Source organism: Mus pahari, chromosome 10 (assembly GCF_900095145.1).
Source record: "Mus pahari chromosome 10, PAHARI_EIJ_v1.1, whole genome shotgun sequence".
NCBI lineage: Eukaryota > Metazoa > Chordata > Mammalia > Rodentia > Muridae > Mus > Mus pahari.
In genome coordinates, this window is record NC_034599.1 from 105,399,952 (window position 1) to 105,425,634 (window position 25,683).

Here is a 25,683-nt window from a genome sequence, read left to right on the forward strand (position 1 = left end):
TGCAGTTTGAGAATCCCCAGTGCTAGCTTTCTGCTTTGCTTTGAAGGTGAAGCATTTCCAGTGTCAACTCTGGTTTGTAAATGATCCAAACCATCTGTGATAAAAGTGCCAGGGAACAAGTGACTGGCAGAGCAGCCACTGTATCCTCCTCATGGACCTGTGTGTGGAGCAGAGGGAGGAGGAGGATGGAGTGCCCACATATCCATCACAATTTGGTTGTTGTCAAGAGATGAGTCAGAATCTAAACACGCCCATATGAAAGCTCAAAATTTCATTTCTGTTGCTGCCCCTTCATTCTATTTGATTTTTCCAAATCATGCTTTTAAGAATGTGTTTTTCACAAAGGGCTCACATTTCTAATGGTGATTTACAGCTCTATTTCAGCCTTCAAATTATACTCTCAGTTATGTAATCTTATTTTTGTAATGCTGGTCCATTCTTTCCTACCTCACCTCAGGTCCTGCAGAAGTATATTAAGCAACAGCAAGCTAGCATGCCAGTCAGAGCATTTCCTAGCAACTGTCAGAGCAGCCAAGACAGCATCTGCAAGAGCAAGGCAAAGTAGCTCAAAGTGGTTGTACTCCTGTTTTAAATAGTCCCGAATAACTATGATATATTCAACTATGTAATAAACATTTACACAAGTCACCAGTGCACCCTTTTACATTCACACAGAGGTGTAAGAGATCATTAGAGATTACTTTAATCATCTATTCATGTGTTTATTTTTCTAAGTGTCTGTATATTAATATCGCCACCTAAGCTTATAAACTGAATAATCTGTAATTAAAAAAATACGATGGAGATAAAATTATTAACCAAGATGAAAAACATATTGAGTGTTCTCTTGACAGTAAATTAAATTCTGAATATGCTTCAGTTACAGAACCATCACCCCACATAGCCAATTTAAATATCCTGGTGCAAGAAAATACTAGAATTAAGGCATGATAGTACATTGCCTTTAATTACAACATGGGAGGCAGAGAGGCAGAGAAGCACAGAGGCAGAGAGGCAGAGAGACAGAGAGGCAGAAAGGCGGAGAGGCAGAGAAGCAGAGAGAGAGGCAGATGGATCTCTGTGAGGTGGGGACAAGCTGATCTACATAATGAGTTCAAGGGCAGCCAAAGCTACATGGTTGATCTTGTGTCAACAACAACAACAACAAAAAAGTGAAGGTACCAGGGAAAAGGGTACTGAAAGAAGCATATATAATAAAACGTATGTAATATAAAACCCATCTTTACCATTAACATATATAAGGCTTAAATCTACAGCACGTAAGTGGCTCCGCAATTCTAAGGGACCGTAAAATAAAAACCAAAGTTTCCCAGAGTTCTATGGGGAAGGGTAAGCGTTTTGGTTATTTGATTTTAGAATTACTGTCAAAGTCTAAAGCCTAAATAGAGAAATTTTTTTCAGTGAATATTGGCTGGTGAGTTAAATCAAAGGGTAAGGTGCATGCTGTCAGGTGGCCATCTGGAGAACCCATGAGGTAGAAGGAGAAAACTGACTCCTGAAAATTGTACTGAGACTTTCACATGTGCACCAGGGCATGTGTGCACATATGCACACACACACACACCCCAAACAAATAAATAAACAAATAACTGTAATTAGAAAATGAATCCATGTTGGCCAAGACCCTCTTCCCATTAGGGAAAGATCTTAGCTAAGAACATGTGCTGACTTTCCTCAGTGTGGTTAGTGGTTCAATGGCTCAGTTAAAAAAAAAAAAGAAAAGAAATATTCTTATAATGCTTTTCATGGTCAGGGATTATGATGATGAAAAATTAAGTAAAGCCAAATATGGGAAAATGGAGCAGACTTCACAAGTAGAGATAATTAGAATAGCACAAAAGCCCCCCTTGAAGGGAAGACGAGGACGATAGACAGAAAGAAATGATAATCTACTAAGTAGAGTTTTTAAGTGATAAACTCTACCAACAGCTAAACAACATGAAAACGAAAAGTCCAGAGTATACAGTGTGATCAAATGAAAACCGATGAGAATTTCCCTGATGCCATTCCCCTAATGCATATTTAGGGAGGAAATATAAACAACAGAGGAATTATTATCCTGTGGTATTAAGATGAAAGCTCTGTGGTTTCATTCCCTCAAAGAGACATCTTTCCAAGGGCTAACCCTCAGAGTCCAGAGTTCAGTTATTAATTTTTAAATGTTGTCCTAACTCAGTTTTAACCATAGATGCCATAGGGAATTATACACCGGGGGGTTGGATAGCCATAGGCTTTGCATATTTGCTTTGCAGATGTTCTAGCCTTTGTGATTAAATAGTTGCTATATACATTATTTTTCAGTTACCAAACCAAATGCCAACAACTTGGAGATGTTGGCTCACTGTCCAAACCCATAGTACATTGGAGTGCATGGTTCAGTATAGCAGGAGGAATCAGGCTCTGCCTTTTCTATATTAATAAGAAATTTATCTTTACTAGACACATAGTTTAACTCCAGCAAAGACAGAAAAAGTCTAGATGTAGAGTAGGTATTTGTATCAGCAACATTTAGAATTTCCTAGTAGATAAAATATAGCTCTACACCTCCATTTTTTTTTTGTTTGTTTTTTTCGAGACAGGGTTTCTCTGTATAGCCCTGGCTGTCCTGGAACTCACTTTGTAGACCAGGCTGGCCTCGAACTCAGAAATCCGCCTGCCTCTGCCTCCCAAGTGCTGGGATTAAAGGCGTGCGCCACCACGCCCGGCTACCTCCAATATTTTTAAAATTAAAAACAATGGCACAGATTTCAACTTATATTCATGGCCCTTATGATGCTATCAAGATGAGGGCTTATTCTTGATACTAATATTTGCTTATAGCATCTCTCAGAGAGATGTTAGTCAACTCAAAATGCCTGGGAACCACTTTTCCATATAGCATCCATGAGGTGACTCCAAGAAAGAACAACATGGACACTAGTAGAGCACAAACTCATAGCAAATGTTCAGCCAAAATTAGATTTCTATATGATCCCTCCAAGACACAGGGACCATTGTGGGGGAAGGGATGGAGAGAATGTAAGAGATGGCGGAAGAGGCAGACTTTCTTGGAACACTATCTTCTAGACCTGATACAGAGTGGCCTGACTGAGCTCACAGCATCTTCAGTTACCTACACAAAATGGAATCTGTCAACATCCTGTCATGGGAAGGGGAGGTTTATGAATCCCTGCCCCTCTCTGAGGACTTATAGGTAGTTAATGGTTGATGGGGGATAAAGACACTTCCTCTCTAAGAGGGTAATTGTACAAGCTCCTTTAAACAATCCCCTGTCCTTGCTTCTGTAAAAAGCCCTAGTGAAACTCATTGATTCAGAGCAAGTCAGTAAGAAACACCCCTCCAAGGGCTCCTGCCTCCAGGTTCCAGCCTTGTTTGCGTTCCTGTCCTGACCTCCATTGGTGACAAGCCACAATATTGAAGTGTAAGTCAAATAAAGCCTCCCTATCCCAACCCCCAAAAAAACCCTCATTGATTCATTAAAGACAGACAGACAGACAGTGTGTGGAGGCAGTGGAGCTAACTGAGAAGAGGGAGGGTATCGAGGAGCGTTTGAGGAGACACTGAGTTTTAATGTGATCGAAATGCATGCTATACAAGTATGAAAATGTTATTCTGTAAAATTAACATCTATCTGCTAATGAAACCATTAACAAAATAGGTAAACAGCACACGGAAAGAGAGACGGAAACAAACTGGTGGTAAAAACATGACCTTCCTCCGTAAGGTCAAATAAGCTTTTATTTGGATTAAACACTACAATACCATATATATCCATTTAAAAAAGAAAACTCTATAGTGTATATAAATTATTCCTTCCATTCCTTAACTCTTTCCTTTTTCCATTTCAGCTTTGGTACCGTGTGATTTAGTTTATATATATTTTTAAATACTTTTAGCATCACAAACTCAACACGAAGTACAAAACTAATCCGAATCAGGGATATTGTAATCTACACAGTGGTATTCAGTGGTAGGAGAAAATCTTACCTTGATGAGTTCATGTCACTAGCTAAGCTAGAACGGCATACCTAGCAGACATGACGGAAATATGCACCATAAACCAGCTAATGTGTGTATTAGTCTTTGATTAGTTTGTACAGAATACCAGCAGCAATCGTTTGCACGTTGAGTGTATATGGAAGTCCTCAGCCAGTCGTCAGTCTCCTCTTCCTTTGAAGGCTGTGAGTTAACATCTGATGAAGTGGACGGCAGGCAGCCTGAGCTCTCAGAACTTGACCTGCCAGCCTGCGTTGCTCACGTTCCCACAGTTTGTTCTGCAACTAGCGGACATGACGGGAACTGTGCTGGAGGGGCAGTGTGGACCCATCAACCTTAGGTTGTTCTGAGGGGTTGGCGGTGTGACGTTACAGTACACAGGCATTCCGGTGGCTGGGAGTGACCCTTGGCCTGCCTGACTGGGCAGCATGATTGGCGGTTGGTATGTCTGCTGGGGCACTGCTTGAGAACCTTGGGTCATTGGCACCTGTGGGAGATACAAGTGTGAGAATGCTGTTTAATGTGTTCAGGGAGGGGGATGGTGTCATAAATACCGCTCAAGTGTTTGAGATCCACTGAACAGATCCCTAGTCCTATATCTATCATTTATTAGCTATTTCGCTTGGAGAAAGTCACTTAACCTGTCTGACTGTACAACTCTTGACACCGGTACAGGGTACTATGGCTTATGAATACGTGTGCTACATTCACAGGAATCATGGGCTGCATGTAGCCTGTGAACCACAGGTCGAACATACATGGGCACCATTTGGACAAGTACATCTCTGTCAAAGGACCTCTGACAGTATGGCAGGGAGAGATTCCGGGATGCAGCACATGCTTGCAAGTACAAAGTCTTTTTGCCTTCTCTCCCCTCTTCCCTCCTCTGCTCCTTCCTTTGCCCCAACACAGCATCTGGACACCCCTCTTGCTATCTCTCAGTGTGGAAAAACATGCCCCTTTCTGTTTTCATGAGAAGAAGCAGCAGGAAGGAAGGTTTTGTCCACATAGAAAGCTTGAGTGTAGTTTCTTTAAAGCTAGAAGCACCCAGTACAGCTAACTTGAATGGCCAAACCGTTTCCCTCCTTCATCATTTCTCATTCTTGGAGGCTTCAGGTTCTGAATTACAAAAGCACACACAAGATGTGTTAAAGACTCAATATGTGCTCTGACCTGCAGAATGGAATTGTGCCTGCATCAGTTTGCTTTAAATGCATCTGAGACACCACTTAAAAACCTGTGATAATTTGCAACTCCAGTAGAAAGAAGTTTACTTGAGTAGATAAAATATGGTGGAGAAATCGCCATAATGGTTTTCTACCAAGTATCATTTCGACAGAGTTCCCAAAGGTCTTCTGGAATAGAGCGTCAAAGAATTTCCTTCCAAGAACAGTTTTTATGGAAGCAAGCCCAGCATAGCATTAAAAACGCCCTGACATTTGAATTGTAAGTCTCAACTCAAAGTGAACTAATGGGTGCATGGGTCAACCATCCATGACCCCACTAACTGCTCCACACCTGCAACTTCCTATAACTTCTGTTTTGACTAGTGTGAGTTTGTGGCCAGCTCCCCCCGCCAGCTGCTGCTGGCACACACCTGATAAGAAGACATGGTTGGGTAAGAGACCATCACACCATGCACCGGGGCTCCTTGCTGACCGTTCATCACACCCTGGCTGTGTGCTGACTGCTGTACTCCCATCAGGCCTTGGAAGCCCTGCTGACCAGACAAGACTGGCTGGTAACCTGTAAAGGAGAGAAAAAAAATTCTTCTGAATGGATTGTAAGACGCTGTCATGGGAAGAAATTGTGATACTGTGTGGGGTGCTAGCAGCCTCGGACATCTCGGTCTCCATGGTGTGGCTAAGCTATCCAGGTGCTTGTTCCCTAAGAATGAAAAAAAAATTTTTTTAAAGCAACCTTGAAGTGTGGACAGTGTTATGGCTTCAAAAGGTCCACTGACCTTTCCATTGCTACATAAAATAGTTAAATAAAAATCTTCTGATACTTCTATTGTTACAAAGAATGGTCCAATGAACCTCCTCTGACATTTCCATTGCTGCATAGAGTACTAAAAAAAAAAAAAAAAAAAAAAAAAAAAAAAACACAATCTGACATTTCTATTGTTACATAGAAAACCTGGTATTTCCACAGACTAGTCCAGTGAGCACATGTGACTATAATTAATTCATCATTACACAGCCGCCTCTCTAGACATCATAAATTATAGTTTTTGTGGTTGACTTCCTCAATGGTCTCAATAATTTCAGATTATTAAGGATGTTTTAGTTTAAATGACTGCTTCACTGATTTTTTTTTTCCCACTCTCCTGAACTTGCTTTATGTATACAGAGACCACCAAACAGCCTGTTCACACAGTATGGATTCTATTTGGCCATGTCCTAGTGAACAAACAACTCCTCATGCTGAGGAATTAACAACTGGGTGTGGGGTGTCAGCAAGAAAAAAGTGTTCTGTTCAACAATTAGCCCCTAAGAGAACATTCCAGGAAAACACCCAATCAATAGTCATGAGCGTGCATCAGATATCATAGAATACAATTTAAAAAAAAATCATCTATTTTTATTAATTTGGATGGCTCTTTTCTTTTTCTCAATTGATAGCGAAAATTTTACTTAGTTTTGTTCTAAAAACAAGCAGTTTTAAAATGCATTGTAAAAGAAGGCTGAGAACTGTCCTTATAAATGTTGAAGAAAGTTACAACTTTGATAGGATGATCGCATCGGTTACTTCTGTAAAACAAGGTGTGTCCAGAGCTTGCATCAGTACGTTACACTGAGAAATTGAGGACCAGAGAGGAGAATCTTACCACAGACACTGAGATAAATTGTACAGTCGGATTCTAAAAACGAAACAACAACACAGATTGTATAGACGTTGTTACAGATGCATGTAATGAGTACGTGTGAATGTTGTGACTTTGTAATGAGGAAGATAAAATCTTAGTCTTCACAGAAGAAAATACTTGGTTCTGTAACTATATATCTTCACTTATAGCAGACGGATCAGAGAAGCATGTTGCAGGGAGTCGCTGAGTTAGAAGACTAATTCTGTTCTCCAAGTTGATTTGAAGCAAGCCATTGGCATGGAAATCAGCAGACAATAATGTAGAGACAGGCCACATTGGGAGGCTAGGGGGTTGAATCAATATGGATTCCTAAAGTCCTCCTTTCACTGGCCTTGAGGGTCCTCTTAATTTTCATTCCCACTGTGCACCCTGTTCATAATTATAGAGGTTTTTAATTTAGTAAATTATTTAAAGACCTTGTAAGGACACCATGTATCACCAATTGAATTACGGGTAATGGCTGTCTTTTTGCTCTGTCTTCACCAGGGTGAATGCTCGAAGCTTTTCTTTCATTGTGTTCAGAGTCGCATGTAACCCCAGAGTCCCATCTCCAAGGGCTCACACCTACAGTGTGTGTAGCTCAAACACAAACCCACCTGACTTGGGTTAAGAAATACCACAAAGGCCATGGCATGTTAACTCCGCTTCTCAGAAGGTCTTGAATGTGGAGCTGCTTGGATACATTTCCTTTTTAAAAGGTTTCTGTTGGTCTTTAGTGTCTACACCCTCCATTCTAATCTATATATCCAGGAGCCATGGAATTCCCATCATGGAGTCTGGCAGAGGAAGTAGATAACTTAGTCAAGTGCTTGCCTTGCAATCGTGAAGACCTGAGTTCAATCCACAGAACTCTCGTTTCAAAGAAAGAAAAAAAATGGATATGGTGACACATGCTTTCAATCTCAGTGCCAGGAAGGCAGAGAAAGGTTGATCCTGGTCCTGCTGCCACCCATTCACACACACACACACAAACACACACACACACACACACACACACACACACACAAGCACACATGCATGCACACAGAGACAGAGAGAGTCAGAGACACACAGACACACACAGACAGACACCTACACACATACAGATAACACACACATAGACATACATCATACATACACACCCATTCACACACATACAAATACTAAAACAGAAGTACATTCAGATACAGACAGACACAGACACACACAGACATAGATAGGCAGATGCACACACTCAGACACAAATACTCAGATACACACAGACCTAGACTGACAGACAGACAGACACACATACACAAACACACACACAGAACCCACATATACAAAATAAAGTTATGCCCTGACAAGACAATCTGAGAACATTTTACTATTTCCTTATAAAGCTATTTTGAACTACATTGAGTCTTTTGTAGCTTGCTCTGTAATATATGTAAAAAGTAACTTGATATGGTTGTAAGAGGGTTACAATTAATTACAAGCTATATTCTCTTACCATTTGCTTTTGTAACAGAGAGCATGCAATTTGAACTTACTGTCAAGGTCATGCCATTGGGAGTACTAAAACAGACATATTTCTGACTAAAAACTGAGGGCAAACTTATAATATTTGGCATCTGAATAGACCTTTACTATGTGTAGTCACTAGACCGGTTCTTTTCAATGTATCACACCCCATTTGAGGGGGATAAAAGAACCTTTCATAAGGGCTTGTTTCAGAACACTGGAAAACACAGATATTTATATTAGGATTTATAACAGTAGCAAAATTACCATTATAAAGTAGCAAGGAAAGTAATTTGATGTGTGTGGGGGGTCACCACAGCATGAGGAACTGTAGTATTAAAAAGTTGCAGCATTAGGAAGGTTGAGAACCACTAAACTAGATAATAAACAAACAAACAAACAAACAAACAAACAGAAAAGTCAAATGGAGAGGTAACAAAAATGAGGGAAGAGGACCAAGGGAGAAAGCCGCCTCATGTCCGAAGCTCACTTGCATGTTTGCTGGTCAGACATGTCCTTCCTTCCGCAGAGACATTGTGTTAAAAAAGAAACTCTTGTGGCTGACAAGAGAGTCATGTATCATGTATCGGGGCTCAAAACTAAGGTGAAGAGAAAATAAGAGGGTTGCAAAGATGTTCAGAGGGAGAGAAAGAGAGATAGAAAGACAGAGAGACAGAGACAGAGAGACAGAGGCAGAGAGAGAATAAAAAAAAAATCCCCTTGCATATAAATGAAGAAAATACTCAAGGACAGGCAGAGCATGCAGAGGCTGAGTTGCCCCATCACTACACAGAGCACTGCCTGCTGTAGAGCTGTTCTTCCTGGGAACATAGATGCAGCTATCCGCCTCTCTCTCCCCAGGCCTCATCCCAGAATGATTTGAGAGAGTTACCTTTGGTTATGCATAGCAATATGCTACCAGCCCTGCACTGGGGTCCCACAGTAAACACACTTAAGGCAAATAAGGATTTATGTGGGGGAGGTGAATAGTCTTCAATTTCAAGATGAAAACGGAAGCTTAAGGGAGGCTCAATTTATATTCATGAATCCCATTCGCTTCTCAATTCGCTCTCCAGGCAAGAAATTTACATCTGGAATGGTTTAATTGGAGGTACCCATTTCTTTAAATTATGCTAGGGAAGGTGGGCTGTAGAGGAGTCCCAGAGACAGGAGGCTGCTTGAAATGTGATCTGAACTCCTGTGAAGATTCAGAGAACTAAAAATAACATAGTGGTGACCCAAGAATGAACCAGCAGCTTCTGCCTGGGACAGGCTTTGTCTGAGGTAGAGATGGCAGAGCCCCTGGCAGCCTGCTTATCTTGCTTGCTCAAATGAAAAATGTGTTCCAGTTTGTCAATTGGTAGCTGTGAAACGATCATTCTTTCATATTTATGGAGGATTAGTCAGCTATAATACATCTTACAAAATAGGAAGAAAAAAAAAAGCAACACCCTTTGCCTGATAGGCTTGCTCAGGAAATGATGAAGACATTAGCTGGGTTTTTTTTTTTTATTTCATAGTCAAGATTGATTCAATTTTCAAGTCCTGTGTGGCATTTATTTTTCTGAAAGTGAAAGGTTAAGGGTGACTGAATGCCTCATGGTCTTTAAATAGCCAACTGTGCTAAAGGGAGACTTTGTAGTGTGCAATGTCTGGCCCTTCACATACACATCTCTCTCTCTCTCTCTCTCTCTCTCTCTCTCTCTCTCTCTCTCTCTCTCTCTCTCTCTCTCTCTCTCTCTCTCTCTCTGTGTGTGTGTGTGTGTATACATAGTTTTTCCTGTTGCAATACAGTGAGAACTTAGAGTGTAAAGTGATCTGACACGATACATTGTTGGAAATGATTTTTTAACCCTTCCTTAGAAGCTTTACTACAGAGAACACTTTGGAAATGAACGAAATGAGCCAAATCGTATGCAGCATCTGTGGTTTCAGGTTATCTCCGCTGCTGTTGGCTGTCAAAACAGAAATCCAGGAGGGTGGCAAGAGAATGGATTTCTCAGAAAGGTTGTGGGCTCTCTTAATGTATCCAAGCAGTGGAATTTGCTTGTGGTCAGATTGAGTGAGGCATTCCTAAAGGGGTGGATGACTTTTTCTACTATTAGTTAACAGTCCGCTTAATACAGTGATTCCCCCTCCCTCTTGAGTGATGGCTCAGTGGGTAGAGTGCTTGCCATGCAAATGTGAGGGTGAAAGTTCTGGTCCCCAGAACCTCCATAAATGTTGGATGGGCGGTAGTCTGCCTGCAATTCCAGCACTTGGAAGGTAGATATATTGGATAGCTACAGCAAGCTGGCTAGCAAGGCTAGCCCTATCAGTGAGCTCTGGGTTCATCTGAGAGACCCTTCCCCAAAGGAGGGCAATTGAAAACCAATTGGAGAAGACTCAACCTCAGGCTTCTACATGCACATGTCAAACATACACCTATATACACACAAATATACAGGCATGCACATATGCCACGCAGGTATCCCAGATGAGCCAAGTTACACATATCCTGAATTCCACAGAAATTGTCTCTGGACTTGCTTCTGAATTCAAACTCTGCTCTTTTGTCTGAGGTGAGCTGTGGGATCGTGGCGGTTCCTGATTATGGTGAAGCTGGTCCTGAACATGAAGGCAAATTGCCTATCTGGGACTGGCCTCTCTTTTTGCAAGTTTCCATTATCTGCTGGTTCTTGGCTCCTATGGACTCTTCTAAGTCTTCCTTTGCTTTGAAATCATTCATGGTACTCTAGCCTTTCACTTAGGGGTTTAATCACACAGTCTCTGACCAAGATAGAATAAAGTGCTTTTTCATGGTGCTACAGAATCCTAAGACGCAGTTGCTCTCACGAAACACCATTCAAGAAGAGGGAAGATTTAAAAAGATATAGGAAATCATCAAAGTCTCAAAGCTACTATGAGAGACAAATAGAATTTTTGCTGTGGCTTCTGACCCTGTAGCCTCTCTCTCTCTCTCTCTCTCTCTCTCTCTCTCTCTCTCTCTCTCTCTCTCCCTTCCCTNCTCTCTCTCTCTCTCTCTCTCTCTCTCTCTCTCTCTCTCTCCCTCTCAACTGAAGTGCCATTTATTATGCAGCCTTCCCCATCGTTTGCAGGTAATATCATCTCTCTCATGTGGCAGGTGTTCAATAGCCATTTGGTACATTAATTGTTTTTTCAATAGTTAACACAATTAGGTTGAAGAGGCAAAGAATTATGGCTCACAGTTTTTTGAGCAAAATCTTCTTCTTCATATGAAAGGAAGAAAGTCAAAGCTGAAGCATGGCTGCCTCGTGAAAACCAGCTCTTACCGCTCAGGATCTGTCCTGCAGGCTGCTTTTGGGAGACGGGAGGACAGTGGGTGGACCCTCTGGGAGTGGAGTGAAATTGGTGGCTGCTCAAGTGGATTGCACTCTGAAATTCTTGGTAGATCAGACAGGGTGACTTTCGGTTCTGTTCTGTTACACCCTTACCCTGATGAATAGAAACTTAAGGTGGGTGTGTTTTGGGGTTTTTGTTATTGTTGTTGTTGTTTATTTTTGTTTTGTTGTGTTGGTTATTCACTCAAATATAGTCTACCACTAAGGGGAAACTGAGGCAGAAACTCAATAACTAGTCTTTTAATAGCAACAGTCCAAGCAGAGAGAAATGGATAAAGCCATGCTGTCTACTTAGTTACTTGCTTAACTAGCTTTTGAATTCTTAGTCCCTGAAAGTTTATTGCCCATATCGAGGAAGGGTATTCCTACCTCGATTAACAATCAAGAGGGTCTCTCTCAGACTCCCCCGAAATCCAAACTGATCACTGTAAATCCTCCATGGAGGCCCTCTTCTCAGGCAACTCTAGGTTGTCTTGAGCTGAGTTAGAATTATCACAGGTAGCTTAATTCTATGTGATTTCCACTCAGTACAAACCCTCCTGGACATCTAGTTTAACCCTAGGAAGAGCACTGGGCTGCTGGAGATGGAGGCAGTGTTCATAGTATTTTAAGGGTAAATATGGGTGTGAGAAACCCACTACAAAGCAATCTAGGTTGATGATCAGGGGCTGGAGACAAAGCAAAAGCCTCAGTGCCCGAGGCCATTTCAAGATACTATGTTTGGAGTGTATGCTACTGTTATGTGTCCTCACTGTGTGGATACGGTGAACGTGTTCCTTAGTTTTATTTCACTACAAAAGCTACATCTCTAGGACACACTGCCCTTCCCAGAATCAGCAACCAGCCTTTGTGGTCGGTCCCAGGAGGCTGTGGATGAGGGAAGCAAGTACGTAGCTTTATGGTACAGAGTCCCTGTGGGTTCCTGAAGTGGACTACCACCTTATGTTCAGAGAGCAGCTTCTGGGCACTTCATTGGAAGACATTCCACCTATATACTGCACAAGCATCCTCGAAGTTCCCCAGGCACGTTTGATTTTTCTGTTTTTAATGACAGTGCCCAAGTCGAACACAAGCTGCCATTCTGCTGGTGTATGCGACTCAGGAGCTGTGTCTGGCCTTTAAGACAAGGACACAGAGTATAAGGGTTTTTCTCTCTTGCCGTAGAAGCCCATTAGGAGCCGTATCTTCTTTGATATAAATGCCCTCTCTCACCTTACTTATTGATAGTCTCTGGATCTATTCCTTTCCCTTCCCTTGATATTTATTATTTAGTGGCTTTAATTCCTCAGGAAGGAGGTGCCTTGACCTGGGAGGAGCCTGTATGAGAACGTGCAACGCTCAGAGCGCTCCTTCAGAGTCTCACCCGTCCTAATGACTTTGAAGGGAGCCATGACAGGCCGAAGTGAAGCCAGACTTCCTGAAGAGTCGCTCTGCTCTTCACTTGCTCCTTTTCCTCATTAGCTTTCATCCTTCACAGTGAGTAATTCTTAAAAGCCTCTTTACTGTCCCCCGAGAACAACCACGCACAGGTCATCGTCTGATGGTAACACACATCAGAGGAGCCATCCTATTCCTGTCAGCCTGGGGGCCTCCTCCCTGCAATTACACCACCCTGATCCAGTTATCACAAACAGAGAGCTGGCTTGCTTGCTCTCCAGTCTCTCTTTCTTTTACTTTCTCTCTCTCTCTCTCTCTCTCTCTCTCTCTCTCTCTCTCTCTCTCTCTTTTCTTTCTTTCTTAAATCAGGGCAAACATGAGAGGCATTGTTAAATGACTAGAGGGATGGATCATGTGCAGAATTTCAATGAAGGCTCCAAGGGAAGCCGAGCTGAATTCCATTTTAAATGGAAGAGGCTGTCGTATTATTGAAGTAATTCTCTGAACTTTCCTGGCCCAGAGTGCTATGCTGACAGCCAGAGATCTCCCACAATCCAGAGGGAGGAAGGCTGCGGGAAAGACTCACCAACATTTTACTTTCTTAATGAGGGTAGGGCCTCAAAGGAAAAGAGAGCATTCGTGTGCCTCCGCTGGCCTGTTAATTGTAATGCTGTGCATTCATTCACCTGGCTGGTGGCAGAACACCGAGCCAGACAGAAGGCTTTCCCCAAAACAAGCTGGGGCGGGGGGACAGGGGCCAGAGTCAAGAGAAAGATGGAGAAGGCTGTGGTAACTGGCCCCTTGGTACCTATTTCTACAGACTTAATTCTTTTCACCTGGAGGCTACAGAGCATGAGGTCAGCATCACTGACCTGCGTGGCTACAGGGTATTAGCGTATAACCAGACCTGGCCAGCCACCTCGAGATAAGTACCACACAGCCTCAGATCCAATCTGTAGGTAGCTATCTATGACTACAACTGAGAAAGCTTTTACTTAAGGGACAGATAATGTCTCAGAAAAGTCTTGGATTCCGCAGTTGATGCCGAGTTTACTCTGACCCTCTCATATTCAGAATTTTATTCCTTTTTTTTTTTCTTTTACAACTTATCCCCACAGTAAGTTCTGTAATGTCATTTGTAAGGTCATGACCCACAACTTCAGAAGCTTATAATAGGAAGATGAGTGGTTAACATTAGCGAGGTTGTAGGAGGTAAGAGGAGTCTAGAGTCCTGCATGCAAAGCCCAGAGATGTGAGAAATAAGTTCCAAGGTGGTTTAGATTCCACTAGGGATTGTAGAAGGGGTCAGAAGTGCAAACCAGGCTCAAATTGTAGGGTTTTACACACCGTGTTATAAAGTGGAAATTTAATGCTGAAAGATCAGATCAGAACGGAGAGTGATGGTGTAGATCTAAGTGGAGCGGTGAAATGGTGGATGCTTTCACAAAGACATCCCTGGATTCATGGGAGATGCAGAGTTGGAGGTTGGGAGTCCATGGGGACAACAACAGTAAACCAAGAAAGAAGATGAAGACACAGCTGAGCCGGTGTAATAGTGGTAGAGGTAAGAAACACACCCAAGGAATACTGTTGGGAGATGCTGTCATTCAGGCACAGAGAGGAAAGGCAGAGAATGAAGGCCAGTCCTAGTAATCCTTAGTGACATTTGTATGTAACTAAGGGTAGCACCTGAGTTGGTGACACTAGAGGGACAAATGCATATTAGTTATTAGTAAACAAATGAGTGAAAGGCTCTGAAGCTTGGGCAAGCCATTTGTTTTTTTGTTTTTTGTTTTTTTTTGTTGTTGTTGTTTTTTGTTTTTGTCTTTGGGCACAGGTTTGGAAGTCACAAGAACATGGTTGATCTTGAGGACGCTACATTCATGAGTTATTATCACCTGGGATGGCTATGGAAATGGACCTATAAGTCACAATAACACTCAGGCATTAACTTGCAGAAATGAAAAATCAATAGATGTCTAAGGGGAGGTAGGAAGGCTAGAAGGACCAGAAGAGCCTGGAATCCAAAGTAGAGAGGGGGTGTGTGAGAACAGAGGACTCAGAAAATGAAGAGAGCTGCAGAGCCATTGTGGAAGAGAGGGGACCTGATGGAAACAAGTGAAACAGAAGACAACGTTTCCCAGGAGAATCATGGCAGAGAGGCCAAGTGCTGGCCAGAGAACCAGGCAGAGAGCCAGGCACGTAGGCTTGTTAGGATTTTCATGGTATATTTTTACTGCTTTTGAAACAGGGATAAAGTTAAGGGTCTTTGCATTTTGAAAGGAGATACAAGGTAAGTGATTTAAAAGTGAGGAGAGAGTAGACTAGACTACACATTGCTATGGGCCCTCTGTCATTACACACATTTACACCAAGGGATTTGGGGGGCTGGGGATGGAGAACCTTCATTCTTCTCTCTAGATGGTCTGAACTCTCTGTCTCAGCCTGCTGATTACTATCATGAATCTCATTCAATCACGCAGTGACTCGTCTTGGGTCTTTCCTCCCTGCCAACTTGGCTGAAGACACTAGACAACTCAGAAAATAGATGTGAAGCACACCACAGTGCTGTATGCTAATTCAGGTTGATAATTCTGTATGATAATGAGAAGCCAACCAATAACCCCCACGACAAGCCCCTGCAAGCATATGATGGAAAAGATGATTTTATTTTCATTTTGAGGACATGATTAGTGTTCTTTAATACACAGGAAAGAGGGATAACTCTCCAGATATTCAGTAGAGATCAATGAGAAAGTCTGTTTTTAGATGAGCCTTCCACTCAAACTTAATTGATGGGCCTTTTTGACTTGATGGAACATTCCACAGCAGCTACTAAGTTGGGCAATTAAGCTAAATTCTTTTACAGAGACTGGAGAAAGAATTGGAAGGTTTTTGTTGTTGTCATGCCACAGTTACATACTTTGTGTGTGTGTGTATTTCATTTACACACTCATATATTTCATATATATATATATATATATGCAAGTGCTACATGCTAACCACAATCTGGTTTCTTTTTTTATTTTCCCTCCAAGTTTAGAGAGATTTTGTTTTTGACATGGAAGTTTGAACTCAGATACTGCTTCTTGTGTGGCGAGCACTCTGCTGACTGGCCTCGCTCCCAAGGCTAAACATTTTTTAAAGTTGTCATCACAGTTAGAGCTGGGAACATGACTTCTGATTCCTTGTGATTTTGTAATTACATCAATATCCCAACAGGCAAGAACCCAGTACAAAAGCCCCTGGATACCAGATAATGTCATACACACAAACAATGGTCAAGAGACAATTTCCATTCATGTGTAAAACCACCTAAGTCATAACCATAATTGACAGAATAGCACTAAGGGAGATCTTTTATTCTATGTATGAGGAATTGTCATTTGCCTAATTGTGCCTTTTAAAAATCTGGGCCAAGGCAATTATCAGAAATCCACAGGCCTGCCCACATAGACTCAAATTAGTTTGTCTTGGGCTGATGGGGTGGCTCAGCAGGTAAATGCACTTGTCTTGCAAGCCTGGTGACCTGAGTTTGGTCCCTGGAGCCCACGGTGGAAGAGGAGACCCATCTGATGAAAGTTGTCCTCTGAACTCCACGCATGCATTAGAGCATGCAACCACTGGCACACGCACACCCCTGCAGGCTGTCTCTGCTACATACTGAGCAGCCTCACTCTTTAATGGCCTGCTCCAGGGTAGGGAGAGAAATGGTTCTGATCAGTCACTTGTTAACTCTTGTTGTCACCTCAAGGCATCGAAGGGTAATACCAGCCTTCCATCATGGTTAAAAGTGATTTATAAGCTCCCAGCTGGAGCTCATAAGGATGGCTGCAAGACCATTGCCTGAAGTTTTCTGTCAGTTGGTAGACTATTTTGCCCACAAAATACAGCTAGATCTACCCATTCTAAGGAGAATAGAGGAAACTTCTGCATCTCAGCCTGACACAGCAATGCAAACATGGAGACTACAGAAGCTGGCCCTTCCCTGATAAGCCATGAGGCCACACCCAAAGGTATCCATGTGTGGCCCTGTGCTGGGCCCAGCCAACCAAAGATGGACTGGCTTCTCAAAGCAGTTCTTTATTTACTGCTCAATCTGGGCTCCCCGTTTTCCTTTTGGCTAGGGCGTTGGTTCCCCTAGGTCAGTGGTCTGCAGGTTGACTTGTCTCTACAAAACCTCAAATGCCTACCGAAGGGTACATTACAAAGCACTAGGCCCCAGGGATCCTGCTATAGTCAGGTTATGTCACATCCTGAAATGTTATTATTCACGAGTTGATGCTGATCTGGAGGTCTCCCTTTGAGGGTTGGAAAAGATAATTCAGTTGGTAAAGTGTTTGACCCATAAACACTAGGACCTGAGTTCAATGTCACAAACTATACTAAAGCAGTCTAGGCACGGTGGCGTGAGTTTTAATGCCTGTACTGGAGAGGTGTATGTAGGAGGATGCCCAGCTCAGTGGCCAGATAGTCTAGGTAACTGTGGAGCTGCACACCAGTGAGAGACCCTGCCTCAAAGCAGCGTGATGGTGTTCATGACACCAAAGGTTGTTTTCTGGCCTCTACATGCATCTGCACACATGAAGACCCACATGCCTTAACGAGAGAGAGAGAAAGAGAAGAAAAGAGATATGGTTTTGATATTTACTGAACTTTCATGAAGTAGATATATCTGGATTGAGAAAAGGTATTAAGGTCCATCCATCTGCCTTGAATTCCTGATTACCATTTCTTACTTTTCTGGGAAGAAAAAAAAATGAGCTTAATAGTAAGTGTATTCCTTCTCTCTAATTTCACTTTATTTGTAAAATAGGCTCAGTCTTTGTGTTGAGGGGGTCAGGATAGGCTGCCCTTTGGTGAGAGACATGGACTAATTGTAAATGGCAAGCAGTAGCCAAGATAGGTCACTGTCTTTGCTTTCCTCTCTGTATTCCCACTTTGCGTGGCCCTAAACCACCTTTTCACTTTCTTGGAACCTTCTTCTCGGGCATGATTTGGTCTTCTTAACAAAGAGCTATATCCTTCACTCCCTGCCTGGCCTTGGCTCTTCTTTTAATACATGGTTTATTGTTAATTGTCAACTTGACCAAATCTAGAAGTGCTCAGGAGATGGAGGTCTGGACGCTATCTGTTGGGGGATTGTTTAAATTTCATTAACTGGGATGGGAAAAATGGCCTACTGTGGGAAGCATCATTCCTTGGCTGGGAACCTGGACCATTATGTTATTTAACCATCAGATACTCTGAGGTGACCATGTGGGAGCAGAGACCACACTGGGTATATTGAGATAGGAAAATCAAGCGTTCTTTCTGTATCTAGGTTGATATGTACTCTTGTGTCTCTCCACCCTCACTGGTTTAAACAGTTTATAAAGTAGAACACAGTCACTGCTCTCATTTTACAGAAAGTAAAGACGAGGTAGAAAAAAAAAAAAAACTGAGTAAAATGTTAAGGTCATGAAGTTAGCCAGAAGAGCTGAGGGGACGCCCCTGGTATTGGTGACTTGGGCTATGGCCTCAGAGCCCTGCCAGGACACTGAGGAAAGCAAGAGCTAAAGGAAGGGGCTGGCTGTCAGAATGAGCAGCCCAGCACGCAGGCAGTTCTGCTCCTTTCAATGTTCTTCTGTCCTTGGATCTCTGTCAGGACACACCTTACATTGGTGTGCTTTACCTAGAAGCCATAGGGCAAAGTAAGCTGAGAGAGGCAGTCTAGAGAGTTAGGGAAGGATGAGGTGCTGGCTAATGTTGTTATCACCACAGTCCTTCCCTTTCGAGAACAGAAATGTGGCGTCAAGAAGCACTGCCCTAGCGACTGGGCCAATCTGCACAAATGAAGATCTTAAAAGTGAGTTGGATCATGCGTCAAATAGTATACTGTCTTTGTTTTCTTTTAACAATTTTGAACATTGATTTATGGTATGAGTAGTTTGCTGGCATGTCTATCTGTGTATCATATGCATGCCTGGTGCACACAGAGGCTAGAAGTTGGATCCCCTGGGACTGGAGGTAGGGACAGTTTTGAGCCACCATTGTGGGTGCTAGGAATGAAACCTGAGTTCTCTGTCATAATAAGTGCTTTTAATATCCAAGCCATCTCTCCAGCCCTGTTTCTTGGTTTTATAGACCTTTTCCTGTCTCCAAAATGATCATTTTTAACATCCAACAATATGTCAGACTATGCACTTAGCATGACCGCTTCGGCAATTAAATAAATGTTAACTTTCAAATTTATGTGTCATTAGACATTAGGGTAGAATATTTGACTCCCTGCCCAAGTTCTTGGCCCTCCCTTTGGAAATGGCAAAATTGATAGGGAATTGAATATAACATAGGGGGTGCTATTAAGTAATGTCACTGTCTAAATATCCTAGGGGAAAGAGAAAAAATTATATTATGACTCAACTCCAGTTGCACTGCTTACTGTGTTAAATTTGACATTTTCTTTGATTTGATGCAAAATGTTAACCACGGGAGAAGTGAAGAAGGGTGGGTGAAGGTCTCTATCTCTGCTAGCTCCCACCCAGTCTTGCATCACAGTAAGTATATCTGGCTAAGGAGATGTTCTTTCTGTAAATTAGTCTCAAGCACAGGGCTCTGTTCTAGCCGCAGCATCAATAAATAAGTACAGAAGGAAGAAACGTTGGTTAGGTGTACTATAAGCTTGAGACTAGCCCCGATCAAAGATTTAATGCAACCATCAGCTCAGCAAGGGGAGACTGTATGAAGGAACCCTTGCGTGAAGCTTTGTTGACTTTGTCGCCCAAGTTTCAGTGTGTTTTTTATTGGAAAAGGTCACGGACTCCATAATTGGAAACCGCATGCCAATACCTATGCCCACGGCTTCTATTTCCCAGACTCTTTTCCCCCTATAAACCAGAAGCAAATGATTCCCTACTTCCCGGGGCTTTTGTGAAGCTCAGGCAAGATGCAGGGTAAGGTGATTTCCTCAACACACATTTACTCCGTGGTGATTGGCCTTATCAACACAGTCGGTGGAGAAGCTTTTGCTCCATCCATAATTACACTTTTAGTGAAAAGCAAACTGGATATTGAGAATATCCTGTGGGGAACCTCCCCTCCCCTCTCCTTCCCACTCCCCTCCCCACACCCCAACAAATAAACCAACAAACAAAAGTCCTTTAAATGTTCCTTCTAGCTACCAACACCCAGGTTTTAGCTCACAAACTCTGCATGGACCACCGAGGAAGAACAATTCCAAAGGAAGGGGCCTGAGAAATTCAGTGAATGTGCTGTTTTGCCTATAAATTATAAAGGAATTGTTAATCACTATTAGCTGAAGCAACTTGGGGTGCAAATGCTGGCTAAGCACCTAGGCCAGTGGAGAAGAGAAGGGGCAAGCTGCTTCTAAGGAGGCGCCACCAGCCAGCACATGCTATTTGGATGGGCTCGTGCAGCCCAGGCTCCAAGTCCTGGTATGTCCCTGAGTTCTGGGCTGCAGTGTAAGAACAGCCAGGCATCTGGGTTCCAAACAGAGTCTAGCCATCAGCATCAGCAGAGACTTGGAGAAACTGGAAACTTCTTGCCAGCATGGAGGAGAGCAATCCAGTTCTCTGTCTTTTGTTTCCTACCCAAAGCTAGCCCACCCTATAGCTTAGCTTTTCGCTATCAAAGTCTTCAGGAGAAGGTGAACTCACCCTCACGTAAAGTCTTTCTAGAGAGGCTAGAGGGATAACTCGGTGGGTAAACTTGCAGTGGAGACTTCCCAGAAGTTCATGGATAGCTAGTCAGGCATAGTCAGCAGAAATCAAACAAAGGAACCCCCCAAGAGGAACCTTATCTCAAATAAGACAGAAGGCATAGACTGACACCCGAGGTCATCCTCTGACCTACACACACGCACCATGGTATGACCACAGTCATATATATTGATTTACATGGACTAACATACATTAACTCATATATTGGCAGGTGCACATACACATACTCTCTCTCTCTCTCTCTCTCTCTCTCTCTCTCTCTCTCTCTCTCACACACACACACACACACACACACACACACACAGCTTTCTCATACATCAAAGATGATGAGCAGACACCAGATATAAACAGACTAGCATCTTAAATATTTTCCTGGTGATTAATTACATGGAACCTCTCTCGTCACTTCAGACACTCTCTCCTAGGTGTTCCCTGGCAGCTGTGCTAGCTCAAGGAGTCATAAATGCTTCTTGCCAGCCAGCACACCAGAGAACTGGGTCAAGGTCAGACTTCTACTTCCCAAGTCATTTCTACTCTAGTCCCCTTATAATGTTTTGTGTTAGGTGAAAAATTACTCTTTTAAGAAAATATAATACTTTCAATGAATATGCTATACATTCTCTTTACTCTCCTTTCAAATGCAAAGTTAAATAATGCTCATTACATGTATGACACAGATTTACTTACATGTATGACACAGGCTTACTTTTCCACCTCTATCAGTTGATCTGTCATGTTTTAATTGACTTCATATACTTTTAAAACTATCATGAAGCCTGAGAAGATATATCTTGATATGTTGGGCTAAGGAACAAATGAATGATAAATGAACATAAACATCTTTGAAGAACAAAAATATAGGAATCTTAAATCAGCTGTCTGCCTTGAGACACAACTTCACTGTTTTACTGGCTACTCTGAAACTCACTATGTAGCCCAGGCTAGCCTTGGATTCCCCCGATCCTTGTGCTTGAGTCTCCTGACTAGTTAATTTTGATGTATTTTGCATTTTGTTCCTAATTTCTGGCTAAGAAAAAAAGGATTCGTGCTGTTAACTGCAACCACTGATCCTCCAAACCCCAAGTACATTAGAGACAGCCTTTATGCCTGCTCAACAGAAGCCGAGCTAGGGAGGTGCTGGTTTCCTCTTTTGAACTCTGACAAGATTTATTTAACTTTAGTCATTATTCCCCCAATTTAATACACATTAGAAGGTACATTGAATAAAATGGAGAATAGAATCTATACATCTTGGTTCTGATGCTTTATTTTAAGATGAGGAAAATTTTATATAGGAGGCCATATGTCCCTGTAAATAAGAAGCTACAAAGTAATTATCCATAGCCCCCTTGGGGCTGGAAAGATGGCTCAACAGCTCAAGCTGCTCTTATGGAGGACCCAGACTCAGTTCCCAGCAACCACCTGATAACTCACAACCACTTATAACAACAGTTCCAAGACTCTAGTCCTCTCTTCTGGTCTCAGGCACACATGAGGTACACAGACATACATGCAGGCAAACACTCATACATATGAAATAAAAATAAAGACGTGTTTTAAAAATCCCTCTCAACTGTGTATAGTTTAAAAAATAAATTATATAATAACTATATTGCATGTAGACACATCACACACATACATGTGCACATGTGCACATTCAAATATATTTACGTGTATGCATATGTATGCTTTTATGACTACAATAAAAAGTTCACTTGGAATGAGTTTGTAAAATGTTACTCATTTTGTGAATTTCAGAAATTACATTACAGCATTTGCTTTTCTTTATCCTTTTATTTATCTGAGTTTCTGAGATAAGATCTCATTACACAACTTAGACCAGTAGTTCTGTGGGTCAGATATTCTGTATACAAGAAATTTACAATACAATTTATAACAATAGCAAAATTAGAGTTATGAAGTAGCAATGGAATAATTTTATGGTTGGGGATCACCACATCATGAAAAACTATATCAAAGGGTTGCAGCACTAGGAAGTTTGAAAACCATTGGCTTAGACTGATCTCAAACTCGTAATTCTCCTGCCTCAGCTTCACTAGTGCTAAGATTGTCATAATGTATCTCTAGCCTCACTTTCTTTCTGCCTTTATTCCATATTTGTTGTGTCAAAAAATATGTGGCCCCAAAATGGTTTCATAGGGCTGGGGGGGGGGGTGGCTCAGTAGTTAACAGTGCGTGTTGTGCAAACGTGAGCACCCGTGTTTGAATCTCTAAAACCTACATAAAAGTCAGGCACAATGGTTAGTGCACGTAGGTGACCTCAGCACATCTGTGAACAATCAGAGGATGGAGACAGGAGATGAGCCAAACACTCAGCAGCCTGTGCACTCTGCAGTGAACAACCTGTTTCAAACCAGGTAAAAGATGAGGACCAGTACCAGAAGTTGTCCTTTGACTACCAAGTGTGTGACCTGGGAAGTGTGCATCTGTGCTCACACTCAAGAACATGTATGAGCACACAGCATGTACACATATGCACTCATACACATACACACTCACATGCATATACACTCATACACACACACTCATACACACATACACACATATATACACTCACATTTATACATACACACATTGACACATGCACAGTATACACACATATACACACTCACGTGCATGCACACATACACACATACACATGGACACATTCACAATACACGTGCCCACACATACCCACTTACACACATATACACACTCACACACACACATACATATGCTTGGTGGTTGATTAGGTGGCAAACAGAGCCAACAAGATTACATGGCTGAGTCACAGAGTGTTGACTGATTTCCATTTCTGGGCTATTCACTAAGAGCACATCTTCAAAAGCATTGCTCTTGACTGTACAAAGTGGTTATACTGATTTACTGCATTAATCTCCTTTAAATTGAACAGAAATCCTGGCCACCTTAAGCACAGGTTCGGTGATCACTGCTTGATTTTCTCGCTAATCCTTGAAAGAGAAGAGCAGTGTAACTAAGCAATAGGCACCGGTGAGAAAGGCCAGAGCCTGGACCTGGATACTTAGGGGGTACACTGGGTGCTGCTGGGCTTGAGGAGTCTTACCCTTCTGATCAGTTACACTCAGGCTCCTGCCAAAGCATCTGGCATGACATTTCCCTGCCTTTAAGAATGACACAAATTTGGGGTGTCAAATTTGGAAATCAAAACACCCAATCTAGAAGAAAACATGAGAAGTTCACATTTTGCATCTTTGAAATGTAGCAAAGTTTTTTTTAAAAATAAATGTTATTTTAAAAAGATTTTAAATTATCTATCTCTATACAAAGAGAAGGGATGGGAAGGGGAGGGAGGGAGGGAGAGAGGGAGGGAGGGAGAGAGAGAGAGAGAGAGAGAGAGAGACTATAAGGCCACCTGAGAATAAAACTTGGGTCCTCTGCAGGAGCAGTGCATGTTCTTTATCACCGAGCCATCTCTACTGCCCCTCGTTTATTCTTCCACAGTTCCATACATATGTATGTATACAATACTTTTTAATCAAAGTCTTTACCTGTCTTACCATCATCCCTCTCCCACCAAATCCCTCTGCCCAAGTCTGTCTCCTGCTTTCCTGTTTATTCTTGTTGTGCTCTTGGCATACAGTGCTGCCTGCGTTAGCAAGAGGGGCGCTCATTTATTTAAGGTTATAATTTATAATCTTAAATACATTTGTAATAAAAGGAATTATTTATAACCTTTAACTGCTCCTGAGGGAGGGTGGGGACTTAAGAACAATTTGCTCATGATGGATTATTGACTTGACGGGCTCTGCCTTGGGCAGGTCTTAAGCTGATAACCATTGCTACTGTGAGTTCTGAATGCAACAGTTGCGCAGGTCAATGGAACTCCCACATCTAAATCAAGCCCCCTGCAAGAGTCTTAGTTTTAAAATGGGGGGTGGGGGTGGGGGAGGAAATGGGAGAGAGGAGGAAAGGAGGGGGACAGGGAGGGAAGGAGGGCTGAGCAGGCTCCAGGAGAGAGCAGGGAATACATTTGCAACCATAAAGAGCCACTTACTGTTACCCAGATAAGTTCAGACATCTATGAGATTCGGAAGAGATAATAAACAAAGTGAGATATTTTTCAGAGGGTCCTTTGTGGATTAAATGTACACGGGAAGTTTTCCTGAGAAGAAAGACTCAGAATACAAATTACATGGCTCAATATTTTTTTCACATCTAGTTAACATTTCCAGTCATGCTTTTTATTAATTAATTAATTTATTTATTTATTTATTTTGTAGAAACATAACTGCTCCTCGAAATCGGTGAATCTGCTATTAAGTCTGTAAGCACCATTTTAGGAATGGCTTCTGTCTTAACTGTAGTTTCATTTACAAGGAATACAGAATTGAGCAGTTAGGCTTTTATACTTTGCCATCAATCTGACCTACAGTAAAGACAGGCTGCAGACACTGCCTTATGCCTGTAATCCTGGAAGCTTGAAAACCAGGATCTCAAGGCTGGCCTCAGTTGCACAGTGAGTTTGAAGCCATCCTGGGCTACATGTATTTTAATGGAGCCATCAGAATCTTGGGCACTAGAGAGATGGTTCACCAGGGAGATGGTTCATGCAAGCATGAGGACCTAAGTTCATATCCTAGGCACCCATTTAAAGCCAGGCATGGTTGCATGTGCCTGTCACCCCCATTATAGGATGGGAGAGCCAGGTCATCCTGAGAGTGCCTTGGTCAGTTAGGCTAGCTGAAATGTTGCACTTCCAGCCTGCCTCCAGAGAAAAACCTGGAGAGTGACAGAAGATATCCTGTACTACCCTAACTAATAATGTGCACACAAATACTTCCATGTGGGCAACACACACACACACAGACAGACA

At 42.3% G+C, this 25,683-nt stretch overlaps 1 protein-coding gene across 40 annotated transcripts in view; it reads right to left on the bottom strand.

The window, feature by feature from the left end:
• Window positions 1-2,778: 2,778 nt before the first annotated feature.
• The window catches only part of Arpp21 (cAMP regulated phosphoprotein 21), a 176,986-nt gene continuing 154,081 nt past the window's right edge, over window positions 2,779-25,683 (bottom strand). For 28 of the 40 annotated variants that reach the window (XM_029542940.1, XM_029542933.1, XM_029542922.1 and 25 more), the window contains 2 exons: window positions 5,615-5,763; window positions 2,779-4,504 (listed from right to left, as the gene is read on the bottom strand). In XM_029542940.1, the coding sequence (XP_029398800.1) occupies window positions 4,247-4,504; window positions 5,615-5,763 (407 nt within the window). In that variant the 3' untranslated portion in view covers window positions 2,779-4,246. The remainder of the gene's footprint in view (window positions 4,505-5,614; window positions 5,764-25,683) is intronic. The other 12 variants (XM_029542943.1, XM_029542950.1, XM_029542951.1 and 9 more) reach the window with 4 other exon arrangements.